Below are 22,524 nucleotides of genomic sequence, written 5' to 3'. Positions count from 1 at the left end.
AATTTAAATAAAAATTTGGGAGAAAAAAACCCCATATCTTGTCTTTTGATCTCTAATGTATATAGAATCTTATAGATGATAAACTCATACTTTATTTTGGTGTGTGTTTTGCATTTTAAAATCTGCTTCCCTGAGATGTAATTTACATGCAATAGGATTCACCAATTCTAAATGTATAATTTAATGGATTTTAACAGTCATAGAGAAAAAAGTGGCCATCACAATCATGATAGAGAACATTTCTTTTATCCCCAAACCTTTCTTGTGCTTCCAGTTTTTTCCCTACATCTGCTTTTTGTCGTTATAGTTTTGACTTTTCTAGGATTTTATATAAATGGAATCATATATAATCTTTTGTGTCTGGCTTTTTAGAATAATGTCTTTGAGATTCATATATTATTGCATATGTTAGTAGTTTGTAGGGTTTTGTTGCTGAACGGTATTCCACTTTATAGATATGTCACATTGTTTATCCATTTATCAGTTAATGGACTTTTTTTTCCCCCAAATTTGGACTGTTTTGAGTAAAACTGCTAAGAATATCTGAGTACAGTTTTTTGGGTAGACATATATTTTGATTTTTCTTGGGTAAATTCCTAGGAGCTGGTTTATATGGTAACTGCCAGATTTACACAGTGACAGTACTATTTTAAATTTCTACCAGCAGTTCATGAGAGTTCTAGTTTCTTCCCATCCTCAACATCACTTGGTATTGTCCATCTTTTTAATTTTAGCCATTCAAATTGGTGTGCAATAGAATCTCCTTGTTTTAATAGCATTTCACTAATGACTAATGATCTTGAGCAACTTTTCATATGCTTATTTTATCTTTTTTTTTTTAAAGATTTTATTATTTATTTGAGAGAGAGAATGAGATAGAGCATGAGAGGGGGGAGGGTCAGAGGGAGAAGCAGACTCCCTGCCGAGCAGGGAGCCCGATGCGGGACTCAATCCCGGGACTCCAGGATCATGACCTGAGCCGAAGGCAGTCGCTTAACCAACTGAGCCACCCAGGTGCCCCGCTTATTTTATCTTAATACTATATCTTATTTTTGGCAAAGTGTATATTCAAGTATGTTGCCCATTTAAAAAAAAAAAAAAGTGCTTGCCTTAATCTTTTTTTTTTTTTTTAAAGATTTTATTTTTAAGAATCTCGGCACTCAGTGTGGGGCTCAGATTCACAATCTGGAGGGCGCCTGGGTGGCTCAGTTGGTTAAGCCACTGCCTTCGGCTCAGGTCATGATCCTGGAGTCCCGGGATTGAGTCCCACATAGGGCTCCCTGCTCGGCGGGGAGTCTGCTTCTCCCTCTGACCCTCCCCCTTCTCATGCTCTATCTCATTCTCTCTCTCAAATAAATAAATAAAATCTTAAAAAAAAAAAATTCACTATCTGGAGATCAAGAATCATTTGCTCTTCTGACTGAGTCATCCAGGCATTCCATTATATCTTGAGATATAATAGTTATCTATATATTCAGGGTAGAAGACTTTTATCACATATTTTGCAAATATCCCAATCTGTGGTTTTCCTTTTCATTTTTTTTTGACAGTGTCTTTTGAAGAACAACAAAAAATTGTTTTTTGAAGAACAAAAATTTTAATTTGGTGAAATTCAATTATCAGTTTTTACTTTTAGGATTCATGTTTTTTGTGTTTTAAGAATTTTACCTAACCCAAGATAACAGTGATTTTTCTCCTAAGTTTCCTTCATCAAATTTTATAGTTTAGCTCTTATATTTATGTCTGTGATCTGTTTCAATTTAACATTTTGTATGTGAGATCATGGTCAAAGTTCATTTTTTGCATATAGATATCCATTTTCAGCACCATTGTTGAAAAAAAGACTTTAGCTCCCATTGAATTACCCTGGCACCTTTGAAAATTAGTTGGCCATGTGTGTACTGGTCTATCTCTAGACATTCTATTCTGTTAATCTACATATTTACCCTTAGTCAGTACTACACTATGTTGATTACTATAGCTTTATAGTAAATCTTGAAAGTATGTAGTGCAGATTGTCTAGATCCTCTGACTTTTTCTTTTTCAGAATATTTTGGCTATTCTAGAAATAAGTCAGTCAGAGAAAGACAAATACCATATGATTTCACTCATATGTAGAGTTCTTTTTAAGATTTTATTTATTTATTTGTCAGAGAGAGAGGAGAGAAAGCACAAGCAGGGGGAGTGGCAGGCAGAGGGAGAAGCAGGCTCCCTGCCAAGCAAGGAGTCCTATGTGGGACTCAATCCCAGGACCCTGGGATTGTGACCTGAGCTGAAGGCAGATGCTCAACCAACTGAGCCATCCAGGCATCCCTCATGTGTAGAATTTAAGAAACAAAACAGATGAACATAGAGGAAGGGAAGGAAACATAAAATAAGACAAAAATAGAGAAGGAGGCAAACCGTAAGGGACTCTTAACTATAGGGAACAAACTGAGGATTGCTGGAGGGAAGGTGGGTGGGTGGATGGGGTAACTGGGTGATGGGCATTAAGGAGGGCACTTGAAGTAATGAGTGCTGGGTGTTTGTGCAACTGATGAGTCACTGAATTCTACCTCTGAAACTGATAATACACTATATATTACTTAAATTGAATTTAAATAAAAAATAATATTTTGGCTATTCTAGGTCCTTGGCTTTGCATATATATTTGGGAATCAGCATTTCAGTTTTTATCAAAAAGCCTGCTGGGATTTTCATTGGGATTATTTTTGAATCACTAGACTGATTTGGGGTATATGTCCCCATTTTCTGGGTCATCTTTAATTTCCTTAGCGGTATTTTGTACTTCCCAGTGAACAGGCCTTGTACATATTTTTGTTTCTAAGTACTTCATATATTTGATTTGATTATACATGGTGTTTTAAAAACAATTTAATTTTTAATTTCTTTGGTATTATATAGAAATATGGTTAATTTTTTGTATATTGATCTTGAATCACCTTGTTAAAACTCTCTTAATAGTTCTTCTAGCATTTTTTTTGGTGTGTGGATTCCTAATGAATTTCTACATAAATGATAGTGTTGTCTATAGGTCAGTTTTATTCCTTCCTTCCATCCTTCCTTCCTTTAATTTCTTCCTTCCTGTGTGTTTTCTTTCATCTTTCTTCCTTATTTTACGGAGTAAACTCTAGTACAGTGATGAATAGAAGTGATAAAAGTAGATATCCTTGTCTTGTTCCTGATCTTAGAGGGATAGCATTCGTTTTCACCATTAAGTGTTTTGTTAGCAGTGGGTTATTCTTGGATTCCTTTTATCAAGTTGTGAAAGATCCCTAATATTTACTATTTTTTTTAAACTATGAGTGTTGAATTTTGTGAAATGCTATTCTCAACCTATTGAAGTGATTGTATGGATTTTCATTTTTGGTCTGCTGTGTGGTAAATTACATGAATTGTGTTTGTATGTTAAATTGAACTTGCATTCCTGAGATAAATCTCACTTGGTGATTTTTACATATTCTTTTGATTCCTAAAAATTTGGCAAGGTTTGTGCATCAGCATTCATGAGGATTATAGATTTTCTTTTCTTTTAATGTCTTTGGTTTTGTTCTGTGGGTAATGCCAGCCTCATACAATGAGTTGGGAAGCGTTCCCTTTAGTTTTCTGGAAGAGTTTGTCTATATTTTATGTAAGCTTTTACGGGTTATTATTTTTTCTTTAAAGGGTTGGTAGAGGGCACCTGGGTGGCTCAGTCAGTTAAGCATCTGCCTTCAGCTCAGGTCATGATCCCAGAGTCCCAGGATCGAGCCCCACATTGGGCTCCCTGTTCAATAGGGAGTCTGCTTCTCCCTCTCCCTCTGCCCTTCCCCGTGCTTCTTCTCTCTTTTGCTCACTCACTCTCTCTCAAATAAATAAATAAATAAAATCTTAAAAAAAAAAATGGTTGGTAGAATCACCACTGAAGCCATCTGAGCCTAGAGATTTCTTTGGAGGGCATTTTTAATTACAATTTAAATCCTTAAAAAACATACAGGGGTAATCAGATTACCTATTTTGTCTTAGGTGAGTTTTCATAGCTTGTGTCTTTCAAGGAATTTGTCTACTCCACTTAAGTTGTCACATTTTGGGGCATAAAATTTTCATAATGTCCCCTTGTTTTCCTTTTCATGTCTGTAAGATCTGTTTTTCTGATATAGATAATTTGTGTATTCTTTCTTTGTTTCCTGATTAGACTGGGTAGAGGTTAATCATTTTTACTGATAATTTCAAAGAAAAAGTTTTTAGATTCAGTGATTTTCTTTTTTTGTTTTCTATTTTATTGGTTTGTGCTGTTACTATTTTCTTTCTTCTACTTACTTTGTGCTTAATGTACTATTTTTTCCAGTTTCTTAATGTGGGAATTTAAATCACTGATTTGTCACTTTCATTCTTTTCTAGAAAATAAGCATTTCATGCTAAAAATATCCTTTTAAGCTTCACTTTATTCAGCAGTATTCTACAAATTCTCACTGGATCTGTTCTGACTTAGTACTCAAAATACTTTATAATAATTTCTCTTATGATTTCTTTTTTGACCTATGTATTATTTATAGTATGTAGTTAAATATCCAAATACATGGAGATTTTACTGACATTTTTCATTTAATGATTTGTAGTTTAATACTCTGTGGTCAGAGTACATATTTTGTGTGATTTCAGGCCTCTTAAAGTTACTTAGATTTGTATTATAGCCCAAAATGTGGTCTATTTTGGTGAATGTTCTGTGGTGCAGTTGGAAAGAATGTGTATTTTGCTGTTGATGTGTAGAGTGTTTTATAATTATCAATTAGGTCAAGTTGGCCGACAGTGTTGTTCAGTATTCTATGTACTTACTGATTTTGTGTCTGCTTGATCTATGCATTAATGAGAGTATAGTGTTTAAATCTTTGACTATCATTGTTGATTTGCTTATTTCTTCTTTTGGCTAAGTTTTGCTATAGATATTTTGAAACTGTATTATTAGGTATATACACATTTAAGATTATTAGGTCTTCTTGATGAATTGTTACTTTTAATGTCATGAAATGTAATTTTTTTTTTTTAAGATTGATTGATTGATTGATTGATTGATTGATTTGGCAGAGAGCAACACAGCGAGAGAGGGAACCCAAGCAGGGGGAATGGGAGAGGGAGAAGCAGGCTTCCTGCTGAGCAGGAGCCTGATGCAGGGCTTGATCCCAGGACCCTGGGATCATGACCCGAGCCGAAGGCAGACGCTTAATGACTGAGTTACCCAGGCGCCCCTAAATGTCATTCTTTATCTCTGATAATATTCACTGCTTTGAAGTCTACCTTACCTGATATGAATATAATAGCTTCAGCTTTCTTTTGATTAGTGTTTCTTTTCGCATCCATTTACTTTTCATTTTTCTGTGTCTTTATATTTGAAGTGGGTGTTTTGAAGGCAGCATATAGTTGGGTCTTGCACATCTTTAGGAGACATATCTAGAAAAATATTACTAAAGCCAATGTCAAAGAAATGTTTTCTACTAGGAGTTTTATGATTTCAGGTCTCATGTTAGGTTTTTAATCCATTTTGAGTTTCTTTTTTGTGTGAGAAAGTGGTCTGTTTTCATTCTTTGAATGTTGTTGTCCAGTTTTCCCAGCACCATTTATTGAAGAGATATGTTTTCCCCATTGTATATTCTTGCCTTCTTTAATGAATTGACCCCATGTAAGCATGGGTGTCTTTCTGGGTTCTCTATTCTGTTCTGTTGACCTCTGTTTTTTGGCAGTACCATACTGTTTTGATTATTACTACAGCTTTGTAGTATCTTGAAATTTGGGTTTGTGATGCCTCTAGCTTTGTTCTTCTTTCTCAAGATTGCTTTGGCTATTTGGGGTCTTTTGTGGTTCCATAAAAATTCTAGTTCTGTGAAAAATGCTCTTGGTTTTTTGATAAACATTGCATCGAATCTGTAGATTGCTTTGTGTAATATGGGCATTTTAACAATATTGTTCCAATTCATGAACATGGAATATCTTCCCAGTTGTTTGTGTCATTTTCAATTTCTTTCATCAGTATTTTATAGTTTTCAGAATACAGGTCTTTCCCCTCCTTCGTTAAATTTATTCATAGGTGTTTTATTCTTTTTGGTGCAATTTTAAATGGAATTGTTTTAATTTCTCTTTCTGCTACCTTTGTTATTAGTGTATAGAAATGCAACCAGTTTCTGTGTTAATTTTATATCCCAAGCTCTACTGAATTTATTTATTACTTCGAGGGGAGTCTTTAGGGTTTTCTATGTATTAGTATCATATCATCTACAAGTAGTGACAGTTTAACTTCTTCTTAACCAATTTGGATGCCTTTTATTTCTTTTTCTTGTCTGATTGCTATGGTTAGGACTGCCAGTATTATGTTGAATAAAAGTGGCAAAAGTTGACATCCTTGTCTTATTCCTGATATTAGAGGAAAAGCTCTCAGTTTTTCACCATTGATCATGTTAGTTGTGGTTTTGTCATATATGGCCTTTATTATGTTGAGGTATGTGCTCTGGAAACCCAATTTATTGAGAGTTTTTATCATGAATGGGTGTTGAATTTTGTCAAATGCTTTTTCTGCATCTGTTGAGATGATCATATGATTTTTAAAAGATTTTATTCATTTATTTGACAGAGAGAGAGCACAAGCAGGGCAAGCAGCAGGCAGAGGGAGAGGGAGAATCAGGCTTCCCGTGGAGCAGGGAGGCTGATGCGGGGCTCGATCCCAGGACCCTGGGATCATGGCCTGAGCCAAAGGCAGACACTTAACCGACAGCCACCCAGGGGCCCCGATGACCATATGATTTTTATCCCTCACTTTGTTGATGTGGTGTAACACATTGATTGATTTGTGCATATTGAACCATCCTTGTATCCCTGGAATAAATCCCACTTGATTGAGGTGAATGATCCTTTTAAATATGTTGTTGAATGCAGTTTGCTAATGTTTTGTTGAGGATTTTTGCATCTATTTTTATCAGGGATATTGTCCTGTAGTTTTCTTTTTTGTAGAATCCATATGGTGTGGTATCAGGGTGATGCTGGCCCCTTAGAATGAATTTGGGAGCTTTCCTTCCCCTTCTGTTGTTTTGGAATAGATTGAGGAGAATAGGTATTGACTTTATAAATGTTTGGTGGAATTCACCTGTGAATCCATCTGGTCTTGGACTTTGGTTTTGGGGACTTTTTTGAATACCAAACAGATTTTGTTGCCAGTAATTAGCGTATTCTGATTTTCTGTTTCTTCCTGATTTGGTTTTGGAAGATTGTGTATTACTAGGAATACATCTATTCTAGGTTGTCCAATTTCTTGATATATAATGTTTCATAGTAGTCTCATATAATGTTTTGTGTATCTGTAGTGTATCTTTTTACTTGTCTTTCATTTCTGATTTAATTTATCCTTTTTTTTTTCTTGATGAGTTGGGCTAAAGGTATATCTTTATCTTTTTAAAGAACCAGCTCTTGATTCATTGATATTTTTTCTATTTTTTTTTTTTTTAGTCTCTATTTCATTTATTTCTGCTCTTTATTATTTTCTTCTTTCTCCTCCCCTTGGGTTTTGTTTATTCTTCTTTTTCTAGTTGCTTTAGGTGTAGCGTTACATTGTTTATTTGAGATTTTTCTTGTTTCTTGAGGTCCTGTATTGCTGTAAATTTCCTTCTTAGAGTTGTTTTCAGGGCATCCCAAAGATTTTGGACTATTGTGTTTTCATTTTCATTGTTTCCATGTATTTTTTTAAGTTCCTCTTCAACCTATCCTCATATCTTATTTTCTTAAAGTAACAGTTTTATTGTATATGAATACAGAGAGACCAGACTTGGTTAATGGTGATGGTGTTCATTACTTTTTTTCTCTGCAGCTAATGATAGAATCAGAGGAGTTGATACAACAAACAGTGTGTTACTAGAACATCAACTGCATTAAGTAGCTACTTTTTAAAAAGTAAATTCTACACCCAGTGTGGGGCTCAAACTGACAACCCCACAATTGAGATTCTATGCTTTACCAACTAAGCCAGCCAGGCATGCCCTCCCGACCCCTCCTCATTTTTTAAAAATTCTTTTGTTGTTGTTGTTGTTCCACTTGGGTGCTTTCCATTTCTCCGTCTTCCAGGTCACTGCTCTGTTCTTCTCCATCTGCTAATCTGTTGATTCCCTTTAGTGTACTTTTCATTTCAGTTATTGTATTTTTCAGCTCTCATTGGTTCTTTTTTATATTTTTTATCTCTTTGTGGAAGTTCTTAGTGAGTTCATACATTTTCCCCTCTAGTCCAGTGAGCATCTTTATGACCATTACTTTAAACTCTTTATCAGGCATGTTGCTTATCTCCATTTTGTTCTTTTTCTGAGGTTTTGTCTTGTTCTTTCATTTGGAGCATATTCCTCTGTCTCTTCATTTTGCTTGACTTTTGTGTTTGTTTGGTTTTTTTTTAGCATGGAAAGTTGGTTTTTAGTGTGAGCTACTAGATTAGAGGCACTTTCGTGGCATATGAAACAGCACAGTTCCAATTCAAACACACCTTTGATAATTTTCCAGTTTCTTCTTGTTGTTACGGTCCTAGCCATTTTTGCATTGTTCATTAAACAGAATTAAAAACAAAACCATTTTAATTCTAGGTTTATATTTCCATGCTTAAATTTTTTTAAATTTTATTATGTTAATCACCATACATTACATTTTTAGTTTTTGATGTCGTGTTCCCTGATTCATTGTTTGCATATAACACCCAGTGCTCCATTCAGTATGTGCCCTCTAATACCCATCACCAGGCTAACCCCTCCCCCCACCCCCCTCCTCTCTAGAGCCCTCAGTTTGTTTCTCAGAGTCCATAGTCTCTCATGGTTCGTCTCCCCCTCTGATTTCCCCCCACTTCATTTTACCCTTCCTACTATCTTCTTCTTTTGTGTTTGTTTCTATGGATTAGGCAGAACAGCTACTTCTCCTGAACTTGAAGGAATGGCTTTGTATATGGTCATCCCCCGTGTAGACGGTGTGTGCCTGGTGACTTTGCCTGTCTGGCTGAAACTGTGGCTGGCATGGGTTTGTGGTCAAAGGGCACTCTCTGCTGGGGCTGCCCTGGTGGAATGGTCAGAGCTGAATTGGTGTGGTTGTGTTGTTCTGGGTCTCTCTGTCTGGAGGTTGCCCTGGCAGGACTTGCTAAAGCTGAAGTGGGTGTAAGCTGGGGGGTTCTGGGATGCTCAGCATAGGGGGTGCCCTGGTGGGGCAACTGGAGCCAAGGTTAATGTGGGCCAGGATGTCTCAGGGCACTTTACACAGGGTCATCCTGGTGGGGTGGCTGGAGACAAGGCGGGGTATGGCCTTTGGGTTCCTGGGTCATTCCATGTAGAGGGTACCCTGGCAGGGCAGCTGGAACTGAGAGAGACATGGACTGGGGTTCTGGGGTGTTCCATGTGGTGGGTGTGGGGTGGCCAGAGCCAAAACTAGCAAGAGCCAGGATGTTGGAGCACTCTGCATCAAGGGAAGCTTAGCCAAACCATCTGAGGCCAAAGTGGTGCAGGCCTGGAGTGTATTAAGGTGCTTTGTGCCTCTGTCACCTCGGTGCAGTGGCTGGAGCTATAGTGAGCACTGACCAGGGGTATCATGGTGTTGTATGCCGGGGCCACCTTAGTGGGATGGCTGGGGCTGGCGTGGGCTAGGGGCTTGGGGCTCGCTGAGGCATTAGGTCACTTAGGGTGCCTGGACCTTGTTCTCGTCCATGCTTCAAGGTGGAAGGGGAATGTAAACCATGGTGCTCTTCAGCCCCTCAGATGTGGAGAGCATTCCAGCAGCTCCCCGGCTGTTTGGCAGGGTTTTAGGGCTACTTCTATATTCTCTTTGCTCTTTTTAAGTGTGGCTTTTTTTCTGTGCCATCCAGGAATGTTGTGGGCTAGGGCCCTGTGCTCACTGAGGTGGCAGGCCAGCTATGGCATCTGGACCCTGCCCTCATTTGCACTATCAGAGTGGAGGTTGGGGGCGGGGGACGTTAACTATGACTCTCACCAGCCCCTCCAGTCTGGAGAGAGTTCTGGCAGCTCCCCACCATTTGGTGGAGTACTAGAGCTGGATCTTTTATGTCCTAGTTGCTCTTTTAAACTGAGGCTTTCTTCCTGTGCCCCATGGGAGACAGATCTGCCCACGGTCCCTCAGTACTATCCGTCCCCACTGCAGTTCACAGTGTTGGGGTGGGGGTTCCCTTTGTTACTTTGTCTCCTCTCTTTCTTACTGTTCTCTGTGTGGTCTATCTTTTGATGTGCTGAAGCTGTTGAGTCAGCCCTTAGTTCTTCTTCAGGAGGAATTGCTCTATAAATAGGTGTGGATTTGGTGTGTTCTGTGGAGGAAGTGAGTTCAGGGTCTTTCTACCTTGCCGTTTTGGACCAGAACCATGCCTCTCTATTAAAATCCTTGTAAAGCATCAGATTATGCCATGATTGACAACTCTGAGTTCCTGAAAATAACTGAATCACTGCAGCTGATCTTATTCTGACTAGTGGTAGTGCTAATGACTCACAAAGAGTCTTCTCCCCTCCCATTGCCTGTGACAGGCCTCCATATGTTCTAACTGCCTTAGTATATATGGTTTATTGCATCTGAAAGCATACATGGTAATTTGAAATTTATGGCTTTGAGAAGAAAATATTCTCAGAAGCATTCTTCATAGTGTGAAGTGGTTTCATCGTCATCGTTGTTGTTGTTGTTATTGTTATTGTTTTGGTGGGTAAGGTTGTATATGAACTCTAAAGCCCAAGGTAGAGTCACCTATCTCTGAACTGAGAAATACTGCTCTGAACTCTTATTACAACTGATCTTTTTTTCTCATTCTTTAGTTGAAAAGATTTGGTTTAATGATTGTTTAAACTTGGGCAGTCATACATAGGATTAAGCAAGTAAGCATTTGATATTCCTGGATAATTTAAATGAAGTATCAGCTGCTCAGAGATGCTGCCTGGCTCCAGGAATCCAGCCCTTCACTGTAGAAGAAGGTTAAATGTAATTTTAGTGGGAGCATTTGTGGGAGAGCTGTACCTTTGGTTTTTTGGCTTTTTAAAAAAAATTTAGCCAGGTTGAACAAAGACAGTTTGTGGACTTTCTCTGATTAACCAAAATATAAAACAAACAAAAACAAAACAAAAAGCCTCACACGTACAGAAAAAAAAATGTTATTTTAAAATTCTGGCTCTAGGTTTCCAGTTTCAGGAAGGATGGGGTAAGCACATTCTTTTTTATCTCTTCTGCAGAACGCAACTATAAAACCTGGACAGAATAAATGGAGTAGCTATTTGAGGGCTCTGAAAAGCAAATGATGGTAGGTGGATTGGGAACGAAGACCAGAATTCAAAGTACCACTGGATTGCCATTGAGTTCACCAATTTCCCCCTCCAGTCCTCCTGCCATTTGGCCCCAGAGGCAGGTAGAGCTGTGGAAGTACAGTATATAGGCTAGAGAGCGGCAAAGGAGCCCCAAGAAACCTGAAAGTGTTGGGCAGATTTCACAGATTTCAGGGAAGGAGAACTTTGGGAAAGCAACTGCATATAGTCATCTATGAACTCCTGGGCTCATCCCTGAGCTGTTTATGTGTGGATCTTATCCTGCTTAGCATAGAAATGACTCTAAGAACTGAGCTAACACATAGACCACCACCTGCATTCCAGACTTGCCTCAATGTGGTGCATGCAGGGCACAAATTTGAATGGCACTGCAGAAGCTTTGAAAACTACAACAAAATTGTCAACCTTCTCCAGAAGATTTAAATAAGACTGAGAGTCTTATAATACTCAGAATGTTTATGGTACTATCCAAAATCACTCAGCATATGAAAACCCAGGAAAGGGGTGACTGGGTGGCTCAGTTTGTTAAGGATCTGCCTTCAGCTCAGGTCATGATCCCAGGGTCCTGGGACCGAGCCCTGCATCGGGCTCCCTGCTCAGCAGAGAGCCTGCTTTTCCCTCTCCCTCTGTCTCTCCCCCCATTCCTGCACTCATGTGTGCTCTCTCTCTCTCCTTCTCAAGTAAAAATAAAATCTTAAAAAAAAACAAAACAGAACAGGAAAACTCAACTAGTATAATAAGGGACAATCAGTAGATGCAGTGCTGGAATGACATAGGTGTTGGGATTATCTGTTGAAGACTTTCAAGCAGCTGTTACACAAATGTTCCACCCAGCTGGCTCAAATTCTTGTGAACTAAATGGAAAAATGAAATTCTCTGCAAAGAAATAGGTGATATAAAGAAGAACCAATGAAACAGCCAAAATGAAAAAGTCATTGGCTGGACTCAGTAGCAGAATGGAGAGGACAGAGGAAAGAATTGGTGAAGCTGAAGATAAGCCAGTAGAATTTCCCCAATCTGAATAACAGCAGATTGAGGCAAAAAATTAAACAGGATTCTGGGGACATGTGGGACAAGGACAAAAGGTCTGATGTTCATGTCATGGAAATCCCAGCAGGAGAGGAGAAAGAATGTGGTGCTGAAAATGATAATGGCTGACAGATTTCTAAATTTGGCAAAGACATAAACAGGTTCAATAAGTGGATTCAATAAGTACAGTAAACCCAAATAAGATAAACCAAAAGAAATCCACACCTAGAAGATCATAACCAAACTTCTAAAAATTAAAGACAAAATACTTGAAAGCAACCAGGGGAAAGACACATATTACTTGTAGGGGAATATTCATTGACGTCATTATGGATTTCACCCCAGAAACTATGGAGGCCGTAAGTAGCATGGCCACTTTTAAAGTGCTGCAAGAAAAGAAGTCAACTCAGAATTCTGTATCCAGCAAAAAACACTCTCCACAAATGAATGTGAAATGAAGGCATTTTCAGATGAAGGAAAAGTCAGAGAATCCATAGCCAGCAGACCTGTACTGAACCATTGCTAAAAGAAGTTATTTTGACAGAAGGGAAATGATACCAGAAGGAATATCAGAACATCAGGAATGAATAGAGAGCAACAGAAATAGTAGATATATGGGCAAATATAATAAACTATTCTCTTCTTGAGTTCTTTAAAACATACTGATTGATAGCAAAAATTATAACCTTGTGATAGAGTTTTCAAAGTGTTGCAGATGTACTATTTAAGACTGCTGTAGCTTGGGTGGGGAGAATGAAGGAACCTATATAGTGTAGAGTTTCTGCATTTTACTTGAAATAGTACTGATTCTAAGTAGACTCTGAAAGGATAACTATTTATATTGTAATCCCTAGAGCAATCACTTAGGTAACCATACAAAGAGATATCGTAAAAAAGACCACAATGAATTAAAATAGAATACTAGAAAGTATTTAAATAATGCGAACAAAGGCAGGAATGAGGAAAAAAGCAATGAAAAACAAAGGGAATGAACAGAAAACAAATAATAAAAAAGTAGGTCAAAAATCCAAATATATCAATGATTTTATTAAATATAGTCTAAACAAAACAATCAAAATATAGATCTTATATTAAATTTAAAAAATTAGGGGCGCCTGGGTGGCTCAGTTGGTTAAGCGACTGCCTTCGGCTCAGGTCATGATCCTGGAGTCCCGGGATCGAGTCCTGCATCGGGCTCCCTGCTCGGGGGGGGAGTCTGCTTCTCCCTCTGACCCTCCTCCCTCTCATGTGCTCGCTCTCTCTCTCATTCTCACTTTCTCAAATAAATAAATAAAATCTTTAAAAAAAAGAAAAAAAAAATTTAAAAAATTACCCAACCATATGCTGTATATAAGAAATTGACTTCAAAAATAATAATCTAGGAAGTTTAAAATACCTACTCCTGGGCATTTATTTCAGAGAAATGAAAACTTATTCTCACACAGTAACTTGTACAGAAATGTTTATTGCATCTCTCTAATTGCTAAAAACTGGGAACAGTGCTTTGTGGTACATCCATAATGCAGTGGAGTAGTACCCACAAATAAAAAGGAACATACCATGAGATACGTGCTACAACCTGGATGAGTCTTCCAGGCATTATATTGAATGAAAGAATCCAGTCTTGAAAGGTTAGAAACTATAGGATCCCATTATGTGACAGTATTGAAAATATAAAACTATAGTGCTAAAAAACAGATTAGTGGTTGCCAGGAGTTAGGTATGAGGAGAGTGTGTGACCAAGGGACTTTTTTTTTTTGAGTGATGGGACTGTTCCATATCTTCTTCGTGACATGTGCTTGAATTCATAGACTTGTACATAATAAAAGATCAGTTTTACTGTACAATAAATAAAAAATTTGGTTTTGAAAAACTGACTCTGGTTTGAGTGTCTTGGTTCAGAAACAAGATATAATTCCTGCTGTGGAGAGATCTCTTTTATGGGGGTGGGATCACTTTAAAGTGTGAGTTGTATTATAGAGTTGAGACTCTACTGAGCATAGCCCAGGCTCCCCCTCCCCCAAATGTTTAGATGAGAATACTTAAGAAAATAGTTGGAATATGGCTTAGGACAAAACAGATACAGAAGCAAACAATGGAGAGAGAGCCTAGTTATGTTGTGGGAAGACAGGGCACCCCAGGAGGAGAGTCAGGCACTAGGAAATTCTTTTTTGGGGGGATCTGCAGGAGAATTTGGATTATATTTTGTTTTGAGTGGTTTGCTGAGATAATGTTTATTTCCCTCATCCCAGATCTGCAGTAGAAGTCAGCTGCCCCCCTCAGACTGGGTTGACAGTACTGGGGGAACACTGCCAGGGGAGAGCAGAATGTAGCAGCAAGAGGCAGGATGTGCACTAGGGTGAGTCCCATGGGAAACAGGAACGAGGGTTGGGTGAATGTGAGGACTCAGAATCCACAGGATGGCAGGGCAAAGCACAACATTTCTCACAGGATGGCTCTGCCTTTTGTTTTCTACTCCTAAAGAAAAGTGTAATCCTGGAGTAGACAATTTGGGGAACCTCAGAGAGGAGACATTTAAGTAATGAGAGTTTAATTTCTTTTGTCATACCAACTGCTGACATTTAATTTATTATAGTTTTATTAGTTAAAATTTAGTAGCAAATATTGAGCACAAATTTTGTATATTCTCTATGCTTTCCATTCAACTGCAAACTACTGAATATATTTCTCATCTGAACAATGAGGAAAAGGTCCATTTCCCACTTTTCATATCTAGGCTAATCTCTGTTACTTTTACCAGTTTCGTATCTGTCTAATCTTTTTCCATGACAGAATGTAATACAGCCTAGTGGGTACAATGGGCTCTAAAGTCAGAAGGACCTGGGATCCAATTCTAGTTTCTCCACTCATTAGTTGTGAATCTTGGCCAAATTACATATGTTTTCTGAGTTGGGGCTTACTATAACCCTGCCTCACAGGGTTGTTGCAGGATTAAGTAAGTGTTTGACATCATGCATTTCCCTTTAGGCTCATACCATCCTCTCTATTGCCACCCTTTGATGGTTTAATGCCCAATTCACTTTTACCTGAAAATACATTTAAAACTTTGTGGGCTCAAAACCAAGTAGAAATAATCATAATAACGTAAGTCCAGTTGAACTGCTGACTTGTTCTAAGCAGTACTCCACATTTGCCGCTGTTCTGGCTCATTCCTATTACCTTGCTCATTCCTATTACCTTGGCTCATTCTGATTTGAGAACATTGCTAAGGACTGTTAAAGACTTGAAAGGGTTGCTATGAGAGGATCAGAGAGAAAATATACTTTTATCCTCAAAAAATGCCAAATATTTCTTCAGTGTGTTTAATTATTTTAATGTGTGGGTTGAGGTTCTGTCATGATCTGCACAATATAGCGTAGAGTCTTGACAGAATGAACCAGAGAGACTGCATGTGAAAATGTACCTGCAGCCTGAACGTTCCCAACTGGAGCAGGGGAGTGTTCAGGGAGGGGTGTGAATGAAGCATTCATTCCCACGTCGGCCTGACCTGGGGAGTGGATTCTGGAAGAGGGATTATAACGTCACTCCAACAGATCCCCAGTCTGAATCAGATGAGCTTAGTTTTCTGGCTAGAAGAAATCAAATAAGTTGGACTTGGTGCAGTCACCGGTTTGATTCCTCACAAATTTTTGCATTACCGAGCGTTGCCTTTGGGGCTGCAGGTTTTGTTGTAGCAGTGGTGGTTTGGTGGCTAATGACCAGGAATTGGTTTGTCTTAGGTTTTACCATGCCCTTTTGAGGCTGTTCGGCTGTGGTAAACAAGATCAAGAGGGATGCTATTGACAGGTTTTGAGGCAAGAACATAGTGGCAGATCAGGTAAAGAGCATCCTGTTAGGCTGAATGCTGACGTCCGGGCAGGAAAGGCTAATGGTTGGCGTAGGAGGTCAGGTATTAGGGGCCAGGCCTCAGTCATGGCTGAGGTGTCAGGCCAGGTGCCCAGGCCCAGGAGGACATAAAAGCTGCCCAAATCCTGGAACTGTGGTACAAGGTGGATATTTGGTGAGAGGAGTAGAGTCTGAATCACCCAAGGTACTTCAGAAGGAGTTTCTTACCTTATTCCAAAATAAAGACAGGACTGTTCCTAGTGCGTGAGGCAAAGCTGAGTTGGGATATGGGGTCTAATAGTGAATAGAGGTTAAAGAAGTTGGGCAATGGGAACTACAGGAGTTAAAGCGTCTTTTAGGAGATTTCTCTGTCATGAGCATGTTTTCGGTTGCTTAATTTAAATAAAAACTTTGTTTCCAAGTAATATATTTATACAAACTATCTTTAGGTCAAACAGAAGCTCCCTGCCTCCCCTGCAGCTTCACTAGCAGAGACCATTTCTCTGAACAGTTTTAGCTCTTTCTTTTAATATTTATGTTTTCTAAATGACATGCTTATATGCTGTTTCTTGATTTTTTTTTTCAGTATTGGACATAACGTAGAGACACTGGGGAAGATTAGCATTCCTTTATATTCTCCATCTACTCTTTCCTCTTCCTCACCCCTAGATACTCATCCTTTCCCAAATAATTGATTGCTGAAATCATTTGACAATTAAATTTTTGATTATGTAAATTATATTTGTTTGGTTTTTATGGTTCTGTGTTCAATGATTGCTTTTATTTCCTATAAGACATTTTATGTATTTTCTGGAGTTAATTATATCTTTTTTTTTCTTTTGCATAGTAACCTCTGTATTCTCTGACAGAACTGTAAAACCCATAACAATATAAAACTCATCAGATTGTATTTTGCTTTTCACCTTGGAGACATTCCTTCAACTTTGCCTCATGGGCCTGCTACATTATAGCTGTTTTGGAAATGTTCTTCACCTAAGAATTCTTATGTAGGATTTGTTTGCTGGATCCTGAATCTTCCTTTGTTTAGGAGGCATTATCTTATGGTAACTTTCTGAGAGAGGCAGCATTGGAGGTAAAATATTTTGAGAGCCTTACATGCCTGCAAATTATTCCTTTTTCCCCTCTCTCCTCATATTTTATTCATGGTTAGTTAGATATAGAATTCTCAATTGGAGGTCATTTTCCTTCAATATTGTGAAGGCATTGCTCCATTGTCTTCTAGTTTTCAGTATTGCTTCTGAGAAATCTAATGCCATTCTGATCCCTGTTCTATTGTATATAAATTGTTTTCCGTTCTAGAAACGTTTAGAGTCTTTTTTGGTGTTCTAAAATTTCAAGATGAAGTCCTCTGAAGTAGGTCTTTCATCAGTCATTATTCTGAGTCCTTCATAGGTCCTATCAATGTGAAATTTAAGTCCTTATGAGAACTTTTCTTGTATTTCTTCTTTGAAATGGTTTTACCTTGTATTTTCCCCATCTCCTTTATGGAGTTCTTATTTTTCCATTATTGGACCTCTTGAAGTAATCCCCTCATTTCTTTCTTTTTTAATCCCCTCTGTTTTGCTCTTTGTCTTTTTGTTCTATTTCTTAGAAAATTTCTTCTTCTTTTTTTTAATTTAAATTTTAGTTAACATACAGTGCAATATTGGTTTCTGGAGTAGAATTCAGTGATTCATCACTTACATACAACACCCAGTGCTCATCACAAAAAGTGCCTTCTTTAATATCCGTCCCCTACTCGCCTCCCTTCATCAACCCTCAGTTTTTCTCTATTTTTAAGAGTCTCTTATGGTTTGTTTCCCTTTCTACTTTCCCCCCTTCCCATATCTTTATCTGTTTTCTTTCTTAAATTCCACATATGAGTGAGATCGTATGGTATTTCTCTTTCTCTGACTGACTTATTTCACTTAGTGTTATACACTCTAGTTCTATCCACATCATTGCAAATGGCAAGATTTCTTTTTTTTTTTTTTTTGAAGGCTGAGTCATACTCCATTGTATGTATATACCACTTCTTCTTTATCCATTCATCAGTTGATGGACATTTGGGCTCTTTTCATAGTTTGGCTATTGTTGATAATGCTGCTGTAAACATCAGGGTGCATGTAACCATTCGAATCTGTATTTTTGTATCCTTTGGGTAAATACTTAGTAGTGCAATTGCTGGATCATAGGGTTAGTTCTCTTTTTAACTTTTTGAGGAACCTCCCTACTCTTTTCCAGAGTGGCTGCACCAGTTTGTATTTCCACCAACAGTGTAAGAGGGTTCCCCTTTCTCCACATCCTTGCCAACATTTGTTGTTTCCTGACTTGTTAATTTTAGCCATTATGACTGGTGTGAGGTGGTATCTCATTGTGGTTTTGATTTGTATTTCCCTGATGCCAAGGGATGTTAAGCATCTTTTCATGTGTCTCTTAGCCATCTGGATGTCTTCTTTGGAAAAATGTCTATTCATGTCTTCTACCCATTTCTTAACTGGATTATTTAGTTTTGGGGTGTTGAGTTTGGTAAGTATAGATTTTGGATACTAACCCTTTATCAGCTATGTCATTTGCAAATATCTTCTCCCATTCTGTAGGTTGCTTTTCAGTTTTGTTGACTATTTCCTTCATTGTGCAGAAGCTTTTTATTTTGATGAAGTCCCAATAGTTCACTTTTGCTTTTGTTTCCCTTGCCCCTGGAGACATGTCTAGTAAGAAGTTGCTCTGGCCAAGGTCAAAGAGGTTGTTGCCTGTATTCTCCTCTAAGATTTTGATGGTTTCCTGTCTCACATTTAGGTCTTTCATCCATTTTGAATTTATTTTTGTGTATGGTATAAGAAAATGGTCCAGTTTCATTCTTCTGCATGTTGCTGTCCAGTTTTCCCAACACCATTTGTTGAAGAGACTTTTTCCACTGGATATTCTTTCCTATTTTTTTGAAGATGAGTTGACCATATGGTTGTGGGAATTTCTTCAATTCTTATTTCCCAGTCTGCTTTTGAAAGGTTTTTGTCTTTAAATTCATGCTGCCATATTTTCATTTTCTAAGATGATTTTACTCCTCAAATGTTTGAATGGTCCTTATCTTCTTCTATTTCTCTAACAGCTTAAATATTTTTTTCTGCGCCCAGCATGATCCTTATCTTCTGAGTTCATTTTCTCTTTTTTTTCTTTCATGTTAGCATTTTCCTCATATGTGAGGAAAGTGCTGTGCCCAGCCTTTTATATTTAAGAGTGCGGTTCTAAAATGTGAGTGGAATTGTGTGAGGGCAAGGCTTGTTAAGTCACAGGAAGCTGGACATTTCATTGGGGGACCCACAGATGCCAGTGTCTGTGGATCTTCTCTTTTGGGCCTTTTTTTTTTTTTTTTTTTCAGAGAAATCCTCCTTTTTCTTGGCTAGGTATTATGTATGAGGCTGTGTTCTGGAACCTTGGGGAGAAAGGTATTTTCTGGATTAGGGAGGGAGGGCTCTGGGAAAGGAGTCTTATTGTTCCCAAGCAGAATTTTACCAGTCCCACTGGTTTAAGTAATAGGCCTCATTCCCACTCACATTTGAGCCTCTCTGGTTCAGTATCTCCCAACAGTAAACCTCAGGCTTCTCCCTGGAGAGAAGCACCAGGCCCATGGGGGAATACCTGGGATGTATGTGGTGCTGCAGTCATATATGCTACCCAGTGTAGCTGGGCTCTAAACTGATAGCTTGTAGAAATGTATGAAATTTATAATCCCTATCAATATACAGATTTAGTGGTTCTTTGTGAAAAACGAAACTGCCTAGAAGGATAATTCTGTGTAAGAAAGTCTTGTGTGATTCCTATTTCTAGGCTCTACATTTTCCTCCTTGGTCTGGTCTCTTTCAGAGCAAATTGGAGCTTTGGCAGATCAGCACATTGTCCATGTGGCGTGTGGCGAGTCGCACAGCCTGGCCCTCAGTGACCGGGGCCAGCTGTTTTCTTGGGGTGCAGGGAGTGATGGTCAACTAGGACTCATGACTACCGAGGATTCGGTGGCAGTGCCCAGGTAAGAATGTCACAGACAGGAATCTGAGTTTTCAGATGCCAGTTTTATAAATACTCTTTCCTGCTCTTGCTTTGTTAGAATCCTTGTTATGGTTCTGCTTTCTTTACTTAGTTGCTGGTTTGTTTTTTTTTGTTTTTTGGTTTGTTTTTTTTGGGGGGGGGTGCCACTACTGTGCCTTATACTTTATAGCACTTGTCACAAAAATTGTAATTATTTATAGAAGTGTCTGTCTCCAGTTAAAAAATGTGAGTTGTTCAGGAATTGTACTTTATTTATTCTAGTAACCTAGTTGTTAGCATAGTGTTTGGAATTCAATAAATGTTTGAATAAAAAAAGCATCTTTTCTCTTGCTGGACTTACTAACCTTTAACTTAAAATTGTAAGCCTAAATCAATTACTCAATTAAGGACTCTAAACTAGAATCAAAAGTTTGACCCGTTTTCTAATAATAGCCATTATGAGCATTACAAACAGCTAAAATACCAAATATGCAAAAGTTTTTTCTTTTTCTTTTTTTTTTTTTAAAGACTTTCTTTATTTATTTGACAGAGAGAGAGACAGCGAGAGCAGGAACACAAGCAGGGGGAGGGGGAGAGGGAGAAGCAGGCTTCCTGCAGAGCAGAGAGCCCAATGCGGGGCTTGATCCCAGGACCCTGGGATCATGACCTGAGCCGAAGGCAGACGCTTAACGACTGAGCCACCCAGGCAAGCCCAAAAGTTTTTTTGTAACACAAAATACTAATACATGGTTTTGAGACTCAAATATTTATTTAATTTCTGAATCTTAGATGATTTAATAAAGTATCTAACAGATGCTTCAGCACTAAGTAAACATCCAAAATACTGAAGTTACTTCAAGGTGCTTTTCTTAGGGGGTGAAGTCTCAGTGTGTGGAGGTTCTTGGTGATCAAAGAGGCCACTAGTTTATTTCCTCCGCTTAATTCCTGCCCTTTTGTATTACAAACATAGAGCACACCCCTACTGTTGTACTTGTCGTTTTCACTGTAATTGTTTATTTAATGACTGTTTGTCAGACAAAGCTGGGAACTTTTGATGACATGAAACCTGGATTACTCACTTTTGCATCACCGTTGTTAAGGGAGTCCAGCACATTTATTGCTTATTACAAGGCCGTTTAATAAATGGCCTCTCCTCCCCTGCCCAATTATTGTTCCCCTTTAAAGGACAAAATACTCTTCTTCCTCTTCCTTTTTTGCCCTTCTTAGGTTTTTGTAACTTTAATCAAAAGCTGTTTTAAGGAAAAGAGGAACATGGAGGTAAGAGTGATTTGATTCATTTCCTGACTTAGAACAGGTAATATTTTGGATTCATTTTTCCAAAAATTAGTTGAATTTTGGGGAAAAGAGAGAGTAGCAATAAGAAAAAAGGGCACTATATATATATATATATATATTTTTTTTTTTTTTTTTAAGATTTTATTTATTTATTGACAGAGAGAATGAGAGACAGAGAGCATGAGAGGGAGGAGGGTCAGAGGGAGAAGCAGACTCCCTGCCGAGCAGGGAGCCTGATGCGGGACTCGATCCCGGGACTCCAGGACCATGACCTGAGCCAAAGGCAGTCGCTTAACCAACTGAGCCACCCAGGCGCCCCGGGCACTATATATATTTTAATGAAATTATGTGACTATTAAGGAAAAGATTCATAACGTCACTGACAAAAATATTTTACTTGTTGGGGTGCCTAGGTGGCTCAGTCATTAAGCGTCTGCCTTCGGCTCGGGTCATGGTCCCAGGGTCCTGGGATCGAGCCCCGCATCGGGCTCCCTGCTTGGCGGGAAGCCTGCTTCTCCCTCTCCTGCTCCCCCTGCCTGTGTTCCCTCTCTCACTGTGTCTCTCTCTATCAAATAAATAAATAAAATCTTTAAAAAAAAAAAGAAGTCTTCTGGTGCAGGGGCGCCTGGGTGGTTCAGTCGGTTAAGCGGCTGCCTTCGGCTCAGGTCATGATTCCAGGTCCTGGGATCGAGCCCCGCATCGGGCTCTCTGCTTGGCGGGCAAGCCTGCTTCTCCCTCTCCCACTCCCCCTGCTTGTGTTCCCTCTCTCGCTGTGTCTCTCTCTGTGTCAAATAAATAAAATCTTTAAAAAAAATTTTTTTACTTGTTGATGACCAATGACTCAAAGATTTTTAGTGGCATTTCATTTCTAAAAATGAAGTAACCTGTGTTATAGTAACAATTTAATTTTCATTAGTCATGTCTGAATTAAGGATGACTTCTGAGGCTTTGGTTTGTGTATAATTTTATGTTAAAACTTAATTGAAATTAATTTCTTAATCCATACCCTAGTATTGTGGAAAGTAACATAGCTTTG

The 22,524-nt window shown here is 38.4% G+C and overlaps 1 protein-coding gene across 6 annotated transcripts in view; it reads left to right on the top strand.

Annotated features, from left to right (window-relative positions):
• Nucleotides 1-22,524, top strand: part of HERC3 (HECT and RLD domain containing E3 ubiquitin protein ligase 3) — a 128,110-nt gene that overhangs the window by 35,920 nt on the left and 69,666 nt on the right. For all 6 annotated transcript variants that reach the window (XR_004679171.1, XM_035004526.1, XM_035004522.1 and 3 more), the window contains one exon: nucleotides 20,034-20,193. Coding sequence is in view for 5 of the 6 variants with exons in the window: in XM_035004526.1 (XP_034860417.1) it covers nucleotides 20,034-20,193 (160 nt within the window). In the remaining variant the exon portion in view is untranslated. The remainder of the gene's footprint in view (nucleotides 1-20,033; nucleotides 20,194-22,524) is intronic.

This window comes from Mirounga leonina, unplaced genomic scaffold (assembly GCF_011800145.1).
Source record: "Mirounga leonina isolate KUSES-001 unplaced genomic scaffold, KU_Mleo_1.0 Mir_129, whole genome shotgun sequence".
Classification (NCBI taxonomy): Eukaryota; Metazoa; Chordata; class Mammalia; order Carnivora; family Phocidae; genus Mirounga; species Mirounga leonina.
The sequence above is the reverse complement of the archived record's forward strand: the minus strand, read 5'-3'. Positions and strand labels throughout refer to the sequence as shown.